Genomic DNA, 22168 nt, shown 5'->3' with positions numbered 1-22168 from the left:
GGTAATAAGAGAAATAGTCCATTCAATCCAACTTATATGTTAGCTAAGCTCTCTCTAATTGTTCAATGTGAGATCACATGTGGGTTATTTTTTCAACACTTAAAACCTTAAAATAAAACGTTCACTTATAATTTTAAAGTGATCAATTTTTTATAGTTTTAGAGTATTTATTTTGATCTCGAAGTAATCAATTATAACCTTAAAATAATAAATAACATAAAAACTTAATAAAAACTTACTTCCTTCATTTCATTATACTTTCTACTAATAATAACATTTTTTCACCGAACATATCACGTGATAACCAAGTAAGTATTAATGTATAGTGTCAAATCCGATCACTCTAAAACCAAGCGCATCCATCATTTTCACATACTTGTATCGGCTTTTAAGGTTGTACAAAAAGTTAAACAAGCAGGCCAATAGCAATGAGGGATAGGAATTAGGAACTAAGGAATCTAGGATATGGCCTTATCTTGAAATGCGGCCAACGGATTTAAAATTTTGAGCGGTCAAATCATTAATAAGGTAATCCATGACTTTTATTTTAATTTAGTGACAAAATTAATCAATTTATGAATTAAGTATTACTTCTAGTTCTTATCTTTAACAATATCAATATAAAAACCAAATGTATCTTTACTTTCCTTGGGCCATTTCATAATAACCAATTGTATGTAAGGACTTAGATGTAATCACGGTCATTCTTAGTCGATTTAAAGACTCTAAACAAAATTTAAATTATAGGTCGTAAAATCTAAAATTACATTCTATTACATTTTGGTATTTGTAAATTTATTTATCAATACTTTAATTAGTATATTTAATTTTTATCAATATATTAAAATATTGCTAAATTTTATAATTATATGAAACCAACAACTATTAATCATAAATTCAAATAGTCATTCCTTTTAAGTTTAACATTTAAACCACTATTATCACTTACCTTAATTGAATTAATAATAAAATTAGTGAATTAAAAATTATCAAGAGAGATTATATTGCTCACCTACAATAATTTATACTAGTATATCCTAATCATTCAATACAAGCCGATAATACAAATTAATTAATCAATTTATATAATTATCTTTTAAAAAATAGATTGAATGTGAATACATTTATTTTAATATTATTTCTATACATTTAATTTTGCTACACAAGACACAAAAAGTCCTCATTTTTAATTTTAACTATATAACAAAAATATAATCGAAGCCCCCTATAACTCAGGGCCCTGAGCAGTCATTATTCAAATAAAACCTTATAAAAATAAATTTTAAAAGGAGACATTCTAAAACACCATATTATTAATTTTTAGATAGTACCATTGTATTGTAACACTAATACATAGTTTTTCTTACATTATTTTATTTGTTTTTTCTTATCATAAAAGGTAGTTTCTAATGGTTTTTTCATAAAGTTTTCCATAGTTTGACTTGTTACTTGTAGCTTACAAATAACAAATTGCAAAATTATATTATAACTTGCCGTGATTCTTTTTCCTTTCTATTAATATAAATACCCAAACAATATGCATGGCTCTTCTCATTATAATCTCATTCATGCAATATTAAACCAAATAATTAATTAATGGCTTCCATTTTGATTTCATTTCTAGTTATCTTCTTGTCATGTGTTTCTGCTTCGGCTACTGCTTGTGATCGTTGCTTGCACCAATCAAAGGCCACTTACACCTCTCAAATCTACTGTAATTATATTTTACTTTCACTTTTTTTTTTTTTTTTTTTCTTGTTTAAAATTATTTGTGTAATGTTTTTATGAAATTTCCTTTTTTTTAAAGAGTTTTAATGAAATTTCTAACAAGGGGGATGAAGTTGCATTCATCCAAACCTCTTAAGCTCCACACTTCTTCATGCATTTAATTTTTAATTTTTTTCTCCAATTTACATTTTTACTATATTTTAAAAAAATCATTATAACAATTCTAGGAATGATTTATGTATATAGTGTTAATAAACAGAAAAATTCCTATTTTAGTGCTCATTGATAATTTTTTCCCAAAATAGTACTCATGTAGGTAAGGTTTAACACTGTTTTTAGTTTGGAATTTCCAAACCTCAATGTGAGTTAAAACAATTGTTGGAATATTATTTTTTTGAGAGATTGAAGAATACTTGAAAGTATCTTCGATTTTTGAGCTAACGTCGTCCTAAATATTTCAACCATACAATCCTATTTTTTTTTTCTAAATTCCCCTAACCCATATTATTAAATGATAATTTTAAACATACTTAAAGGAGAAAGCTAACTTTTAATTCTTTGTTGCGATTTTGTATCTATATAATTGTATTATAATTGATTCTATGTATCACATGTTGTATGATGTATATACCAATTATTTTGTCAATCTAATTTTTATGTTTGAAGTTTTCAAATCAAATTCAAATAAATTTGGTTAAATTTTTTTCCTTTATAAAATACTTTTTTAGAAAATAAATTTTAGTGAGGACTAGAGACTGTATTGTTTTATTTTCTAGTTCTACTTAGACCTACTATTCTTTTGGTTCACAATAAGATTTGAAGACTCCAAACCAAAATTAAAATAGGTTAGTGACATGAACACCATTTTGGGAAATATTTTTAAGTAAACACCATAATAGAAATTTTTTACTTTTTTAACTCCATTTAGGCATATCATTCCAATTCTAGTGGGACAAAGTAATATTATTCAAATTATAATGTAAAAAACTTTTTTCTCGTAAATGAAATTATCATCATCATTATACCCAGTATATCCTGCTCATAGGAACTATGGTCAGGGTCTGGGGAGGGAAGAAAGACGACAACTCATACCCATAAAAGAGAGTGCGGTCAAAATAATATACAAATTCTTGTATTGACAGTCTCACCGTGAGACATGCTTCATACTTTAAATTAGCATAATAATAGAAATTTTTAACTTATGGGCTTCTTGTTTTGAGATTGTCTCACTGTGAAACGGTCTCATACAAAAAGGTCAAGAAATAATAAGCTTGGACTTAAATTATCTTATATATTGGGCTCAAGTTAAATCTTGTACATATATTGTGCTAATTAGTGTGGCTTAATGTAGCTGGAGGATGTGGATATGGGCCCCTGGCCTGGAATTTTAATAATGGACTACTTGCTGCTGGCCTTCCTTCGCTTTTCAAACGTGGTTTTGGCTGTGGTGCTTGCTTTAAGGTACTTTCACTCTTTTTTTTGGTACACGTAGAATTAGGCAAGAGAAAGTATAGTTATGATATCCAATATTCTACTCAAAAGCAGGATTTGACCGAGAAAAAGTGACAAATAATTTATACTTGTACTTTCTTCATAGAGAGACTAGAGAAATACGGTTGATAGACAAGAAAAAGTACACTAAAATTGAATAATGTTTCTTTTAGAAAAAGTACATACTCTATTTAAAATATATTTTAATTTTTTATTTTGACTCTTTTATTTATTAAAATTTATTCCCTCATAATTTCATGCCTTTTCCTTCAATACTTGCAATTTTATGATTTAGAAATAAAATTTAATTGTATCTTTTATTTTTTGTTTGAGCTTTTTTTCTTTTCTTTTCAAATAAATACATTTATATTTGATATTTTTGGACTGCTATTATTTTAGATTTATTTCAATTTTCCTTATACAAATTAAATTTTTTGGGTTTATAATTTTCAGAAGTCATTTGGTTTCAGCTTAATATTTTTTCTTATAAATCATTTTTAATGATATCATCATATGTACAAAAATTCCAATGGAAAAATTGCAATGTAAATTTTACTAGGGAAATTTTATATGGTAACCCTGAACTATCGACTTTTACACGTGATAGACAACATTTTTTTTAAATTCCATATAATAACCTTAAACTTCTAAATTCCACATTGTAGAATAAAGGGAAATGTTTTTGTTAAATTTACGCTAATTTTCTCTAACATAATGACTTTTTTTTTCAAAATAGACGTCGTAATCACCCTAATTGGCCACATATTAGTTATCCGGTCGAAATTAGTACTATAATTTATAAAATAAAATTGTAAATCCTAATGATAGGTAAGGTGCAAGGATAGTGCACTTTGCAAAGAAGAAGGGACAACGGTGATATTAACTGATAGTGAAGGTGATAATAGAACCGATTTACTTCTTAACAAAGATGCTTTTTCGGCCTTGGCAAATTATGGGATGTCACAACAACTCTTGAACCATGGCATTGTTGACATCGAGTATAAAAGGTCAGTTTTTTTTTTTTTTTTTTTTCTCAATAACTCGTTATATTCATTTTGCTACTTGCTAGTAACGGTATTTAAACACCAGATCTAATATTCAAATCAATTATCTTTAGTGACGTATCTTGGATCGTAAATTAAAAGAATCAATGTTATCATACAAACTAAAAAAACTAGGAAGACCAAGAGTCAAAATCTTAACTTTTTTTAGGTGAAAAACTTTTTAAACGATAAATCTTATTAAGTTTTTAAATATAAGTTTATTTCAATATAATTGACTTTAATGAGTAAGCAATATTATGTTAGTTAGTACTTAGTAAGAGAATATAATCACCTCTAAAAATTCGTTATTTATCAATAAAAATAAAAATAAGTTACTATTAATTGAATCAATTTGACCAACAAAGTTAATTAGTTGGTGTTAAAAAATTACTAATTTTTCTAATACATTTATATAAATTAAGAAATTCTTACATTAGACTGACACATATATAAGTATTAATTAGTTTGTGTTATAAAATATAGGGTGCCATGTGTTTACGAGCATGAAAACTTAGCAATCCGAGTGGAAGAATACAGCCAAAGGCCTCATTATCTTGCTATAACAGTCTTATACCAAGGTGGACAAACGGAAATTACAGATATTAACATAGCTACGGTATCACTTTTTTCTAACAAACTTATGTTTATAATTAATTGTACGTTCTCTATATTGTATATTCTTTTAATTTTTAATGTCATTAACACCTAACCCTTTAATTGTATCAAAATAAGCTAAAATGGTTTCTTAAGCTATTTTGCCAAACACCCCCACAAATTTGTAAAACATTATAAATATATTTACAAAAAATGGTATTTGAAAGGAAAAGAATAATCCAACTTTTTATTGATTTTCCTACTAATTTCAACTTTTGATTCACTTGTTTAAGAATGTTGTTGTCTAAATGGCTATTGAATTTTGCAGGTTAATTGTTAAAAAAATGAAAAATATTAAAAATTAAAAGTTAAACTCAACAAATAAACTTGCTTGAGTTCATTTTTAATTTTTTCATATTTAACTTTTTTTTAGTTTTTAAATATCTTTTATGCAAAAGAACTTGTTGTATAGGTAAGATGTTACATTGGTGCATTATTATTAAGCACCCTTATAACTAGGATTATTCACGTTTAATCAAAAATTGAGATTATTATAAAAAAATCGGTAAAAAATTGGATTATTTTGAATAGAATTGGATTGTTTTTGATAATTTTTCCTATATAAAATAAATGTAATTATTTTGTTGTAATATTGTTTAGGTGGGGCAACGTGTTTGGCCGGGCTTGAGGCATAAATATGGGGCTGTATGGGAAACAAATCGTGTGCCATCAGGTCCATTGAGATTTTTGTTCATAGTTAATTCCGGGGATGGAGATTTTAATTACTATCGAACTCAAATAATATTACCAGCTGATTGGACACCGGGAGTTATTTATAATACAGAAGTACAAATTAAAGATACTGCTCAAGAAAATTGCTATCCTGAGCCTTGTGATGAAAGCACTTGGTAATTTCATTTGTAAGAAGAAAAATGTTTTTTAATCAAAAAATTGTATACAAAAATAAAATATGGTGATTGTTGAATTGCCATATACTCCTAGGCTTTAAATTAAAAGTGTGATTTAGTTTTCATATCTTATTTTTCGTATTCATCCTTTCTTTTTTTGAAAAAGAAAAATGTTTGAGTGAGGTGTGAGTTTGTATGATATAATGATGTGGATTGATGGCAAAAAGGTATTTTATGATGTATTGAAGAATATGTTATCATCATGAATTCAAGATAATTAATTATGTGTTTACTCAACTAATTATAAGTTTTTGGTTGAATTCATATTTTTGTTAATGGTGTCAAAAACATAAATTATGGGATCAAGTCCTGACATATTGTCAAGAGAACATCTCGACAAAAAGTTTAATTGATGATTAAAGTAGTACAATATGTTAATATACTTTATCACGTTCGCCTAACATAAAAGTCCTTAAAATGAAGGTGGAGGTGGATTAGAATCGAATTTGTGACATTATGTAAGATTGGCTTTTATTACTATATCAAGAAACCAATTTAGCCAAAAGTTTAAATTGTTTTTGGTAGACTCAAATGGATATGTTGTATACACTTTATCACAAGTGATCATCTTGTTTTTAAGTGGATCACAAGTGATCATCTCAACCTAAAGTTTAAGTTAATAATTAATGTATAGCAAATGTTATATACTCTATCAAATATGTTTAGTAGTACTCCCTGCATTCCTATTTGATATTTCCTTAGGAAACGTAGATGGTATGAAAACTTGAATATTTTAATGGTAGAGATATTATTTTATTGAATAATAATAAAGTTAATAGAGAAAAAAAATGGTGATGATAAACATTAAAAATATATATAAAATAAAGATGGTGAAAAAAATGATATCACAAAACATTTTAAAAATATCAAAATAAATTTAGTAAAAACATATGGGACCTTAAGCATTATCAAAATGTTAAAACAAAATTAGTGGAACATATGTGTAGACCATAAGGATTAAAAATATTAAAATTAGGATAACATTAACTAGTTATGTCAAAAAAAAATATAATATAAATAACAAAATTACTTTTTGTTTTATTATCTATGAAACAAATCAAACTCATTACTTTATGTCTTATGTTATTTTATTTTTAGCCAACAATATTTTGTGTGATACCGAACCTTGCGCATGCCGTGGTCGGACCACGACATATCAGGCCGACATATGCATATAGGTAGAAGTAGAACCTAAAACACCAACCCAAACCAAACTTAGGTAGACCACCATGTAAACATTGATGAATGAAGTAATCTTCACTTCAAAGTTTCAACATAGAAAATGATTCTAGAAAACAAGTAATATGCCAATATAACCACTTGCTGTCAGTACTTACAGAATACAGAGATCCACTTGTTTATACAGTCAACCATTCTCACTTAACACCACGCTCTTTTGTCTGACCTCCCCACAATCACACAGGTCGGTGATTCCTAAATTTCACTGTCTCCCTTTTTCTTTGTATCTTCCGTGTTATTTCTTCAATCTATTTAAATTTTAAACCTTAAAATTTTAATTAAAATTTAAATTTTAAATTGCAAACTTAAAAAAATGGAGGGTTATTACTTATTGGAATTATCTCCTTTTTATAACACACTAATAATATTAGCATCATTTTGACTTGACAAGAAATTGATTAGTTGATAACAAAATATTAATTGTCATTCTTAAGTAGAAGTAATAACAAAAGTTTTAAGAGTTATTATAATATATGAAGTAAGAATAAAGTATGGGTTAAAAAGAGATTTTACTAGTCACTTATGACATATTTCCTCTCTTCTTATTTGATATTTTTATAAGTTATGTTAAAGAAAATTAAGAAAAATTAAATCTTTTAGATCGTAAAATATTATTTTACTTATTAAATAATAAAGTTAATAGGAATAAATGTGATTTATATGCATTAAAATATACTCTATAAAAATAAAGTTAGTAGGAAAATATAGAAACCATAAATATTAAAAAATGTAAAATTAACGTGAAAACATGTGAGAAATACAAGTATTATAAAGATGTTAAAATAAAATTAGTGAAAATATATGGAGTTTATAAATATATAAATAATATTAAAATTAAGATAACTAACACCAATTATATCCAAGTCCAAAGATATAATATACATATAAAGATTCTTTAACCACTTCATCCGTTACTTAAAAAGTTTCTATTTTTTGTGCTTCAATTGTTATTGTCATAAATAATTTTTTTATTTATATCAAAAATTTTGGAAGAAAATAATCTTCTTTATCTCCATTTTAATATTTTAATAATGTTTATAATTTCAAATATTCTCCACTAACTCCATTTTAATATTTTAATATTTCTTATAGTCCGCACTTATTTTACATTAACTTTGTAAAAGTATTTTTTTATTAATTATAGTCCTATATTTTTTTCACTAACTTTTATTCAATCTTATAATCTTTACTTTTCTTCTATTAAATTTATTATTCAATAAAATAATACATTCAATATCAAAAAAAATTAATTTTTTTATAATTTTTGTAAGCATTTTTAGTGAAAACTTTTTTAAAGAATCGAGAGAGTATATACTCAAAATCAAAGTCCAACCGAGTTTACCCTGCTGTGTCTCCCTTCTCTGATCCTTCCAAACTGCTGTACAGCAATAAAATAGCTACTGTACTAGTACTCCCTATTCATTACTCTGCCAACCCAAATAATTTAAAAATTTTAAAGTAAAAATATCAGTATTACAATTATTTTTCTTCCACTATAAATATGTCACGTATTCAACGGAAATATATTCTGAAACAGAGCATTTTCTTTCAAAAATGGCAATATTTATCTACTTGTTGTTCATTCTCTTCTCATCAGCAACTGCTTGTGAACAGTGTGTTCTATCAAAGGCATCTGTTTTCTCTAAAGCTTCTACTCTTTCATGTAATTTCCTTCATCTTTACAATATAATATCCTTTATTTATTCAATTTAAAGTTTTATGATCAAAATTAGCTTAATGTGAGATTAACCCAGTAAATATTTTAGCAAATAAATAAGTGGGTAATCTTTGATTATATGATTTGATGCAGCTGGATCATGTGGGTATGGTTCTTTGGCCCTGAATTTCAATGGAGGACATATAGCAGCTGGTGTCCCTTCACTTTACAAAGAAGGTGCTGGTTGTGGTGCTTGCTTTCAGGTCAAATCTTTTCCTTAATTAATAATCCATTTTGCAACTGTTACATTTCTTATTGATGAATTAAGATATTATGTAGTCACCAGAGCTCTTTCTCTCATAGCCATGATTTTAGGACAGTATCTCATTAATTGTATAAACTGTGTACACTTCGTGTTTTTCTGATTATATGCTGGCATCGAGAATAAATCAAGTTAAACTTATCAGCAACAAATTTAATTTGCATATTAAACTTCCCCCTGATTTTAATACTATCTATGTTGCAACATTTGATCAATAAAATTCGATATTATGTTTTTCTTAATTGTTATTCGATTGATGTACAAAGTTTTGGATTAGGTACATTTATGAAATTAAATTAATGGATTTAATACATGATGAACATGAACAGATAAGATGCAAGAACAGTAAGATGTGTAGCAAAGCAGGGACTAAAGTGATAATGACTGATGTGAATAAGGGTAACAACAAAACTGACTTTGTGCTAAGTAGCCGAGCATTTAGGGCCATGGCCTTAACTGGCAAGGACCTACAACTTCTAAAGCTTGGAGTTGTCGATGTTGAACACAAGAGGTAACTTTAACTACTCATATACTATAGTCAAATGTTGTAAACTCAAATCAACATATAGAGTATGCTATTATTATTAATGGTTTATTTAATTTATATTTTTCATTTTAGCATCTAATACATTCACTTCTATTCATCTTAATAGTCTTATTTGACTGGGCACATATTTATCAATGTAATAATTCTATCATTAGTATTTCTACTAGTTGTGTATGTTTAGGAACCAAACATGATCTCAACTGACTATGTTATAGCTTATTAATTAAGAATAAAACATAAGTTAAAAGGTTTGATGAACAATGTCAAAAATCAAATGGGAGTAATAGTTTGAATAGGAGATAGTACTATTTTGATCGTAAATATCATTATTTATTCATAACTAAAAGTTATAATAAATAATTATTTCACGAAAAAGTGTGTTGAGACGAATCAAATAAGATTTTGATAGCGTAGTTTTTTAATCTGCATAGAAAATAAGAAATAAAATAATATTATTGAATTAAGTGTAACAACTAATTTAAACTGAGCATATTACTTGCATAAATCATGCATGTTTATTCTATAATTTGAATTAATAATAAATTGGACATATATAGTTCTCACATACAAATTGGAAGGTATAGAAGTATATTTCAATCATAAGACTACATGCTAAGTCATGATCTCACGGATAATGTATGCAAATTAATAAGTTGTATTATCTTATTTTATAAGGTATACTGATTTTTCATGCGGAAATCGGGAGATTTGTCATGATATTGACCATATTATTAGCTGTTTGTCAAATAGTGTGACAAACAACTTACGTCCATAAACTACTCCTATAAAGCTGTAGCCAACCAAACTTGTCCTAATAATCAATAAAATTGTTAATATATATTTAGAATGACTTTAATTATCAGCTTAAACTTATTGTTGATCAATTTCTTAATAATATACTGAAAGTCTAACATTACAAAAAAATCACATTTGAATTTTATTCACCTCTTCTTTAAGTGGATATTTAGCTTCATGTATGAGGATTGAGAAATGAATGTATTCATCCATACTTCTATCTCAATGCTTTTGATGTCATGTAAGAAAAAATAATAATAAAGAATTTAACATATCTCAAAACCTTAACCATCAGCTTAAACTTTTGATTACATTAGTTACTTTAACAATTAATTTTTAATAATTACAATAAAATTTTAATAAGTTATTTTATTATAATTCAATATATAAATCATAACCCAAAAATTACAAATCCCTATGTTCATGAATTATAATGCATATTTGAAAAATCAAATCAACACCTAGCACACATTGAATGTTAAACTGATGACTAGATTGTCCAAGATTATAATGCACATGTTATATGATATACTTGGTTTGAACTTTCAATTGAAGTATTAATAAAATTAAAACTTGTAGGTCCCTCAACTATTTACTTGTCTTATAAATATATAATACTTCCTCCGTTCCATAATACCCGCTACATTTTCTATTTTTGGCAATTTCATATTACTTGCCACATTTCTGTTTTTAGTAATAAAACAATTATTTAAAGTTCTACCTACCCCTATTTTTATCCTACTCTATAATAAAATACTATATCATACTCTATAAAGTAACCTAATAACCTATTTTTCCTTTTTCTTTTTCAATTAACAATAATAAAATACTATACTCTATAAAGTAAACAATCAGCTACAGTGTAGGTCAATCACTTTTCTTAATTTCCGTGCCTATGTAAATGTAGCGACTAAAATGGAACGGAGGAAGTAGTAAATAATTTTCGAACATTTTGTTCAGAGAATATATAAACTATATTATATACTTCATAATACTTAAATCTTAGTGATTAAATTAAATGAACTACGGTTTTAAATGATGGGAAGTTATTGTGGATATCCAACTTTAAAATAGACTTATGTATAGCAGTACAAGAGTATGTCTAGTGGGTTTCTGATCAATTCGTTTTATCACTTTTGGGTGAAAAAAGATGGGTTTCGCCACCTCTTTCTCTCTTGTACAAGATGTGTAAATATTATCAGTGATCTCCTCTTATTTTCACTTCTCCTTTCACCGTAGTTTGCCACTTTTTCAATAATAGGTAATCTCTATTTTAAAGGTGATAAATAATTATTATTTTATTTATTATCATCCACTAGACATGCGCTAAGTTATATATATATATATATATATATATATATATATGTATATATATATATATATATATATATATATATATATATATATATATATATATATATATATATATATATATATATATATATATATATATATATATATATATATATATATATATATATATTAGTTTTTATTACACATAGAGAGAAACAAAGACTTGTTTTATATTGCTATATAGTAATATTAGAATTTAATTTTGACATATTTTTTTTCTCATATTTGTAACATTATTTATATTAGGATACCATGTGACTACAAAGACAAAAGTTTGGCAATCCGTGTGGAAGAAAGTAGCAAGAATCCAAATTATTTGGCTATTAACATTCTCTACCAAGGTGGTCAAACCGAGATCGTTGCAATTGATGTTGCTGAGGTATATTTTAAATATTGTCCATTCAATTTATATCATTGATATTATATTATTATATTGTGTAAATATTAATTATCATTATTATTATATTAACAATTTTCTAATCTATGTACTAGCTGTATAGGCGAACATAAATAAAATTAGTAACTACTTGAAATTTGATTTTGAATATTCTCTAAAATATTATTATATTTACCTATTTAGAATAAATTTATAATAATTATTAAATTAATTGTCTAAGGCTAGCTATATACTAGGTACATAGGTTAGAAAATTTTTTATATTATTAACGTATAATTTAGTTATAAATAGTTAAATATTTGTAATTTTTGGAGAATTAAACTTATGATTTTATTTACATTGTTTAGGTTGGTTCATCAAATTGGATATTCATGTCGAGGAAGTACGGAGCAGTATGGGAAACAAGTAGGGTTCCTGGGCCAGGCCCATTACAGTTTAGATTCGTTGTGACTGCGGGCTTCGATGGCAAGTATATTTGGGCTGAAAATGTTCTTCCTGCAAACTGGAAGCCCGGTGTAATTTATGATTCTAAAGTCCAAATTGATGACGTTGCATTAGAGGGTTGCACCACTCCATGTTCTGATTCCCATTGGAATTAACTTTTTTCTCACTCTGTATAGGATATTTTTTTAGGAAGAATATTTTATATATATATATATATATATATATATATATATATATATATATATATATATATGAGACTAAGTAAACGACAACTTACTAGCAAAACAACACTAATTTTAGTACAATACCCAAAAAAAAAGCTCACAAAATTATAACTAGCTTATTTGGTTTAGTCCAATATTATATGTCTCATTTCTTCCCAAAATTTTTTTTTTAATTACATATTATTTTAATTAGAGCATATATATCAGTTTTTTTCATATAAGCTTATGAGTTTAATTCTCGTTAACTCTTTCTCTTGACCCTCCCTTTTCTAATATATGTATGACATGAGCAATAGGTATATTTAACCAATTAAAAAGATTTTTGCCCTAAATAAAGACAAAATTCAATTAGTATCTTACAAAAGTCGGTGGATTATAACCGACTTTTATTTTATTAGTAAAAGGTGGTACATTATATTTTTTATTTTAAGTAATGTAATCAAATTGCAAACTCTCTTTCTTTGATGTAAAATCTATTGTGTTTGCATTTAGTAGATTTGATCAAGCATAACTAACCCAACTAAATAGTGATTGAATTTGCTGGGCATTATTTACGCTTAAACAAAGGACACGTAATCATACAATTAATTGACTTGACAATTTATTAGAGCGTGTATTTATAAATTTTTTTCGTTTCAAAAAAAAAATTATACACATTTACATGACATAATTTTTACTTGTTAAACCTTAAAATTTAACCTAATAATTCACCAAAGCATGCATTTACACGGCATATTTGATTTGATTACTTTTATTCTCGAATTTTCAACTATTTAATTTTGTTTTATTCTCTCAGACATAGCATTATGTTTGAATAGAGTATAGGATGGAAAGAAAAAAAAAAGAAAAAGAATAGGAATAGCGAAGAAATGAAGGGAAGAGAAATAGAAGAAGATAATTTATTTGTTTATTTATGAGGAAAATGGAAGGAAGAGAAAGGAAATAAGAAAAATGAAATTTTGGTACTTAAAAATAATAGAAGGAAATTACATAATTTTATTCAGAATAGAAAGCAAAATGGTAAAGCGAAATCATTTTCATCATTTTGATATTCAATTTATCATTTTCCTTCTAAATAACTCTAAAATTGAAAAGATTTGAGTGTTCAACAAAAAATATATAAAAGACAAAACCCCTTCAAATCAAATCCTCTCTTTCCTTTCCTTTCCTTTCAAAATCCTCAATCCAAACACAATATAAAATCCAAGAGTAATAAATTCATAATATTATATTATAAGGTTTTACAATGCATCAGATAAGAGTCAGTCAGGTTTAAATAAAAATGGGTTGCATCATGCTATACTTTAAGAAATTGAAAATGGACTCAAATGGATTGGACTTTATGACCTGACCATGACTCAACCTTCCTGCATGTTACTTACCTACTCTTCTTGTACAAGATTGTCTTACTATGAGATAGACTCATATAATTAGCTTATTTTTGTAATTGATTAATCACTTTAAGATGGGATGTGATCACTTTAACATACTAAAAGTATATGGATTAGTCTAAATCCTAATAGAGATATTGTCACCTTGATACCGTATCATTTAACAATTTGTAATTACTTCTCAAAATATCCATCTTGAAATACCTCTTGGAGATGATCAATGTCATTGCTTTGAACCCCATTGCACTTTCCTTTATCCTGAATCATAAAAAGATTTCTTTTCTTGGATTATACCATAATATTGCTTCTAAGTTATTATGACTTATTGTTAAGAATATTGCATTGCATGATCCATGGAAATTGCAACAAAAACAGCATATGATCATTTGTGTAGGAACTACGAACCATCTTACTCATGATGATGATGAATGTCAAAGAAATTTAACATCAACACATTCATTCCCATGGTTAATAAATTTATATTTTTACGAATCAAATCGATTCAAGTATATTTAGGTACCAGCTAATAATTTTTCTAAGCCCAAAAATAGTGATTATAAATAAAAATGAAGTGAGCATGCATAACCATTATTGTTATGTATATGTAAATTGATCAAACACAAATTCATTTTTAGTTAATGATCTTCCACCAAAGTCCAGAAAAGAATATTACATAATAATATAATGTGTCATATATATGCACTTAACAAAATGGGTGGTATGTGTCAAGGAACCAACTCAACCAAAAGCTTAAGCTAATGGTTGAGGCCCCAGGATATGTTATATACTCTAACACGCCCCCTCACACGAGACCCCATTGGGCTAGAAGTGTGGATGCGCATAGGCGCTGAATATTCCACTTTAAATGAGGGGTGGTTGAGATTCGAACCCGTGACCTCTCACGTTGGCTCTGATACCATGTCAAGGAACCAACTCAACCAAAAGCTTAAGCTGATGGTTGAGGCCCCAGGATATGTTATATACTCTAACAGTATGGGATTACACATGTTACTACAACACAATTTCAAAATCCGATTGTTTCTGAATTGTTTGGTTGGTGAATTGATTAAGAACTTAATCCCTTCATTTATAATTAATCAGAAATTAAGTGTTGGTGGAAGCCTGTCTTTGCTATCTTGTTAAGCTATGCAGTAAGATCTCTGAAGAAGATGGCTATTCCTGTAAAATGCAACAAGGGATTAGCAGGCCCGGAATGTTTTTTCGGAGACCCATTCCGACGTTCAAGTCAGTATCAATTTGAGACAAATTGCCTAATAGGTCCTTCCAGGAGCACTGTGACTGTAAGGTGAATTACTACTTAGGACTTATTTTGACGTGAGGTCTTTTAGGATTAATATCTGACAAATGTTCTATTGAAGATTATTTTGCACAATATTAATTACTCTCTTGGATTTAGGATTGTGTAATTACTGTTCTTTTAAAAATCAACGTGAGTCCATGAAAATCAGATGTAATAACTCTTTTGCAATAAATTATTAAGAGTTCTTTGTATCTCTCTTAATAGTAGAAATTCATTACCTCATTTATGTGCTCCTTGATGTATATTTATAGTCTATCATTGCGCATGTAGAACATTCTTCTGTTATTTCATCAATCTCCAAAATTCCATTGCATGACACTGTAGTTGTCTTGGACGTGCCAAGTTCTTCTTTATTTTGGTGATTTTTCCTTTATTTTATATGGCGCTCTTTGTTTCTCTTATTAACATGCGTCTCACTAGCTTATGATGATCTTCTATAATTGACAAGTGTCTTCCAATAGCACGTAACATTCTCATACACTAATATTACCAACGTATGTTCAATGCTTCATCAATCCTCCCAGATGAATGTTATCAGATTACCTAGTAATCTTACTAATTTCTCTCACATTAACATTAAATTAATCCTCCCAGATAATTTTCTGCTAAAATTACTTCTAACTAATATTTTACATATACACCAATAACTTAATTTAAGGTGTTGGTCTTGTTTGAGATTATTTCACCATGAGACAGATATAGATAATTAGTCTATTTTTCTAATTAATTATCTTAAAAATTTTAAACAACCACTTAAACACACTAAATATACATATGTCAGCTCAATAAAAATATCTAACTATTAAGATTGCGTTATTTAAGAATTTGTGAATTTAAAACTATCATTATCCTTGAAATAAACCAATGGGTAATTGTCAAAGACAGCACATTATAATTAGTTGGTGCCCACCAGCAAAAGCCAAAATTAAGTGGCTTGCGTTACAATGTATCACCTTCATCTTTCGTATATTTTTTCCTTTATTCGCCGCGTTTGCTCAATTTTGGACCGTCTTTATCTTTCTTTCCCACAACAAACTAACTAGCAGTACAAAATTCATAATGACGGATGACACAAACATTTACCCATATCAGCAAATCTCAGATCAGAATGTCTCACTATGAAACTGATCCATACAAACAGTTCATTAATAAAATAGAATTTTAAAAAAACAATGAAATTTGATTTCACATTTGTACAAAAAGCAGTTTTTTTAAAAAATAGTTGGAGCTGACTCAATTAAAGTCGTCTCACGATGAGACGACCTCAATAAAGAATTAGTAAACGGTTATTAGAGCATCATATTTTTTAATTGAGGAGGCTTGAGAAAAGTTTCCTATCAACAAAGAGATAAAATTAATCGTATTTATAGGTGATGAGAATATATTAAATCTTTGTTGCTAAGATAAAAGGGCAAATCATCAATGACTATATTGTCTCAGAATTCCCCCTTATCATACAATTACATGATTTTATGATTATAATAGATAGATAGAGAAATAACTTGAAATACAAGGAAAAACCACATTTTTATTGTAGTTAATCATTCTTTTATTATTAGTTGATTTTCACTTTGTAACTTAGATATTATTATTGTATAGTATAAGTAGCATACTATTAACATAGTGTTTGTATATAAAATGTTTTCTATTTATTGTTTTACTTAGTTACTCTAAAAGTCAAAAACCATCTAATAAGTGCAATGTTATTAATGGAAGAAGGTTATTTTATCAAAAAAAATTTAGGTTTTGCAATCAACATTAACAAAATCGCTCAAATATCATATCGCATTCTTCACCTAAAAATCATTTTACCCATAAATTCTTAATTTTCCTTTGACTCACTTATGGCCTAAGTTTACAAGCTAGATTAAAGAAGTTCCCACGAAAAGAGTGTTAATTCATCGGAATTAAAAAAATAGAACTTTTTATTTGGTAGATAATTCTATATTATTCTATTGAATAATAAATTTAATATAGGAAAAGTAGGGACCATAAACATTTAAAAAATATTAAAATAAAGTGAGTAAAAAAATATGGAAATTAAAACTATTAAAATAAAAACTTTAGTGGAAAACATGTAGAGATTATAAATAATATATAAAAATGTTAGAACGGAGTTAGTGGACTATTAAAATACTAAAATGAGGATGAGTAAGGTTACTTTTGTCCAAAATTGTAATATAAATAGAAAAATTTTATATAAGAACAACAAATAAAACAAACTCAAAATATATGACTTTATTTTAAGTAGGTAGGAATCTGATAAAGAAATTTTTTTTTTTTTTTTTGAGATAGATTAAAGAAACTATTATACACATACTTGGTTATTAGTACACCATATCGCCTGTTTTTTAATCCTCTACCTACCCTAAAAACTTCTATATATACAATACTATACTTGTTACCTTAATCGCAAAATACATCAAACTAATTATACAAATACAACACGATAATTAATCTTCATAAAATGGCTCGTTCCTTGGTCTTTATGTTCATCATGCTCTTCTACATCACAAGTTCAAAAGCTTGTGATCGATGTGTTCATCAATCAAAATCTGCGTACTTCTTCCATGATTCACCACTTTCATGTAAGTTTATCAACCTTAATTCGTCTGTCTCTGTTTATTTTTATTTCATTTTTGATTATTTTGATTATATTAACGCACAATTGAGGAATGACCCGGATAATAAAATAGCGTAAAAACAAGTGGGTAATTGTTAATTTATTGGTTTGATGCAGCTGGTGCATGTGGGTATGGATCTTTGGCTTTGAACTTCAGTAGAGGATTTATTGCAGCTGGTGTTTCTTCATTGTATAAGAATGGTGCTGGTTGTGGTGCATGTTTTCAGGTATATTCTTTTACGCCAATTTTTCTAATTCCTACCATATCTTTGTATATTTGGGTTAGTCCAAAGTCTAAACATATAATATAGTCCTACGTAAAAGTAAAACAACAAATAATTTACTAGTAACTCTCTCCCTGTGTGTTAACATGTAGAAATCAATTTAACTTAGTGTTAACATGTAGAAATCAATTTAACCAAAATATTAAGTTGAGTTCCTCAGAATATGTTAAATAATTTAACATGTCTTCTCATACGAGTGTCAAATGGGCTAGAAGTGTGAATGCAGTGCACTCCCTTTATACAAAATATCATAATTTAATTTTGAGGGGCGGTTCAGATTCAAACCTGTGACTTTTTTGTCACATTGGCTCTGATACTATATAAAGAAACCAACTCAACCAAAAGCTTAAGCTAGTGGTTGGAGCCCATAGGATATAACTCAAATATGTGAGAGTTTTTTAAGTGAAATAGTCCGAATTCAAAATACTGAAGCAGTAATCTCTTTGAGCAGATAAGATGCAAGAACACAACTTTGTGTAGTAAAGCAGGGACTAAAGTGGTAATGACTGATTTGAATACAAATAGCAAGAATGATTTTGTGCTAAGTAAAAGAGCTTTTAAAGCCATGGCCAATACCGGAAAGGATCAAGATGTTCTAAAGCTTGGCATTGCTGACGTGGAATATAAAAGGTGATATATAATTTTATAAAACTTTATGTGATCTTAGTTTATACTTTAAATTTTATATTTTTTTCTCCATGTTAATTGATGTTTATTGCTTTGAGATGATTTCGTGTTATTACCAAAATTTTCAATGAAATTGACAAAATATATGTTAAATTATGAACTCCATCAACGACTACCATCCCGAGGAAGGGCTCGATATAGAGACTTATATAGTGTACATAACATATTTAATTTATCGATGTAGGATAAATCACTCCAACAAGATATATCATAGAAATAATATATTAATGAAATAATAAAAGTCAAACTAAGAAAATTCAATCATAAATAATAATTTTGGGTTTTTTTTGTCTATTGTAAATCCTTAAAAATTTTCTTTAATGCATGTGATAATAATTAATTTAAATATTTAATTATGCAATTTTTTTATATGTTTTAAAGTCAAATTATAAGGACTCAAAATTTAAAATCACCCTATTTAAAAATTAATACAAATTTTTATAAGTAAAAACTAGTTCATAATTTCATAGTAGATGATTTATAAAGTTTTTGAATGTGTAATAGGATACCATGTGATTATAAAGGTCAAAATTTGGCTGTTCGAGTTGAAGAGTCAAGCCACAATCCTGGTTACTTGGCAGTTAAAATTCTCTACCAAGGTGGTCAAACTGAAATTGTAGCAATTGATATTGCTCAGGTAAATTCATGACAATGCGTAGATTTTTATAAGATATAATTAAAAATTATAAAAAAATAATATTAATAAAATTTATATTAAGATAAATCAAATAATATTTCACTTGATTATGTTTTAACTTATAGATTAAGAATAAAGTATAAATCAAGAATGATTGATTAATAGCGTAAAATCTCAAATTAAACATATGAAATGAATCCCAAGAGGTACATAGCATATATTGTAGCTTAATCCATGAATCATGATATAGTTTATAACATATTTAGGGCTTAGTCATCTGTTTACTTAAGTTTAAGTCAGTCTCTTAGCATAGTATCAAAAGCTTATGTGACGGAAAGGTAAAAAAAATCTCTTTCACCTTTCATTTTAGAGTAAAATTTTTATCATCATATATATAAGGAGAACATCTGTTGCATTCAAATTTCTAGTCCAAATGTCTCTTGTATGAGAGGGTGTGATGGTATATATAAAACATCCCAAGCTTTAAACAACCAATTTACATTTTTAGTTGAGTTGATTCCTTGGCAGTAGACACTTATACTTACCTTTCAATTTCATCAAATACATATAAATATAGCTACTATATAATTACCAATACAATAAAGGAAAAATACTAGGAATAATACAACATTTTGCTTATTTCCCTATAATAATATCAACTCTTGATTAATTATAAATAATACTAACTTAAAAAGATGATTTTCTAGAATATCCCTAACTTGTTAAAAATCAAACTATAAGAAATTATATGACAAAAAAATTGGTAAATTAGTTAATATACTATAAGTTTTTATTATTCAAAGAAAAAAAAACCCAAGTTGGTATTTTTCATGATTAATCAAAAGTTTGTATTATTGTAGGAAAATTACCAAAAAATTTTATTATTCACAGTAAATTTTCCTATTATAAATAGCATAAAATTATTGGTCAATATGGAAAAAAAATTTTATTGTTTTCCCGGTAATATATATAGGAGGGTGCACCTAATTGGACTTTCATGAGCCGAAATTATGGGGCCGTGTGGGACACAAGCCGGGTACCAAATGGGCCTTTGCAGTTCAGATTTGTAGTAACATCGGGTTACGATGGCAAGTATATTTGGGCCAAAAATGTCTTACCTGCAGACTGGAGGCCCGGTGTTATTTATGATACAAAAGTCCAAATAACTGATATTGCTGAAGAAGCCTGCTCTCCTTGTGATGATACCAAATGGAAATAATGGAATTGCTTGGCATACATCCCTTAATTTTTATGTCCTTATGTACTCATATATCAAACTTACGTTTTCTTGTTCATAGAATAAATTTAAACAAAATCAATACAATATATTTGATTATTTGTAACTTGTGACCGTCAATCCTTGTAGGATCAGGGTATTGTTGTTGTGTTATATTAAGAATATTTAATTATTTAACTTTTGTTACCAACAATTTACAATACTTTGTCGATTAAATTTTTTTCCGATATGATTGATATTTTAAATTTTAATTTTTAACTTTTGATAATATTGTTAGGATCTCAATCATCAATTTACCTTTTATTTAAGTTGATTTCTTGACAAAAGATTACGAATTTAAATTTAAACCACTTTTAATCCAAAGAGCTCTTATATGATTTTTAAGAGTTGCTACACTTTTGTTTTTCACGCTATAAAATGTGCAATTTTAATCTTTAATTTTCTATATGATATAAAATTCTAAAAAATTAATATTTATTATGAAAATATGCATTAAGACTAATCAAACAAGATCTCAATTGACTATGTTTTTATATTATACATGGAGAAATATATATGAAATAAGATCAATTGATAAACAATGATTATTAAACTATTAAAAACTTAACGAAATATAAAATATCATGATATTTCGAGAAAATTTGAAAAAAATAAGATTTTTTAATAAATTTAATCAAAAAAAAAAGCTTTAGCCAAACTTTATTCCCAAAATAAGCGTCTTTGGCCCCAAAGCTAGGCTCGGTATGTAATCGCTGTTACTAACAACGAGTATAAAGAAATTGTCAAAAAATTTAGTCACGGGTAAAGTCGTTGTTACTAACAGCGACATATGGGTTGACTGGTCAACTATAAAGTCGCTGTTAGTAACAGCGACCTTACGCGTGCTTAAATACTGAACCAAAGGTGAAATGAGGAAGGAGGAAGAAGACTGCTGTATTTAGGCACGCATAAGATCGCTGTTATTAACAACGACTTTATAGTTGACCAGTTAACCCATATGTCGCTGTTAGTAACAGCGACTTTACCCTTGACTAAATTTTTTGACAATTTCTTTATACTCGCTGTTAGTAATAGCGCTTATGTATCAAGCCTAACTTTGAGGCCAAAAACGCTTATTTTAGGAATAAAGTTTGGCCAAAGCTTTTTTTTATTATTTAAGTTATTAAAAGGTCTGATTTCGATTGGT

The 22168-nt window shown here is 27.3% G+C and overlaps 3 protein-coding genes across 3 annotated transcripts; all 3 read left to right on the top strand.

Moving 5' to 3' along the window:
• Nucleotides 1–1569: 1569 nt before the first annotated feature.
• Nucleotides 1570–6054, top strand: LOC130797977 (expansin-like A2). The gene is made up of 5 exons (XM_057660794.1): nt 1570–1714; nt 3080–3189; nt 4048–4226; nt 4746–4878; nt 5517–6054. The coding sequence occupies exons 1-5, from the start codon at nt 1597–1599 to the stop codon at nt 5766–5768; spliced, it is 792 nt and encodes a 263-aa protein (XP_057516777.1). The 5' UTR covers nt 1570–1596; the 3' UTR covers nt 5769–6054.
• A 2366-nt stretch (nt 6055–8420) lies between these two features.
• Nucleotides 8421–12844, top strand: LOC130797970 (expansin-like A2). Its single transcript, XM_057660782.1, has 5 exons — nt 8421–8726; nt 8874–8983; nt 9372–9553; nt 11984–12116; nt 12482–12844. Exons 1-5 carry the CDS (start codon nt 8618–8620, stop codon nt 12731–12733), a joined length of 786 nt encoding a protein of 261 aa, XP_057516765.1. The 5' UTR covers nt 8421–8617; the 3' UTR covers nt 12734–12844.
• Nucleotides 12845–17871: 5027 nt separating this feature from the next.
• LOC130797964 (expansin-like A2) lies at nt 17872–21088 on the top strand. Its single transcript, XM_057660773.1, has 5 exons — nt 17872–18102; nt 18255–18364; nt 18873–19051; nt 19613–19745; nt 20719–21088. Exons 1-5 carry the CDS (start codon nt 17982–17984, stop codon nt 20962–20964), a joined length of 789 nt encoding a protein of 262 aa, XP_057516756.1. The 5' UTR covers nt 17872–17981; the 3' UTR covers nt 20965–21088.
• Nucleotides 21089–22168: the final 1080 nt, after the last annotated feature.

This window comes from Amaranthus tricolor, chromosome 1 (genome assembly GCF_026212465.1).
Source record: "Amaranthus tricolor cultivar Red isolate AtriRed21 chromosome 1, ASM2621246v1, whole genome shotgun sequence".
NCBI lineage: Eukaryota > Viridiplantae > Streptophyta > Magnoliopsida > Caryophyllales > Amaranthaceae > Amaranthus > Amaranthus tricolor.
This window is presented reverse-complemented; position numbering and strand designations above follow the sequence as displayed.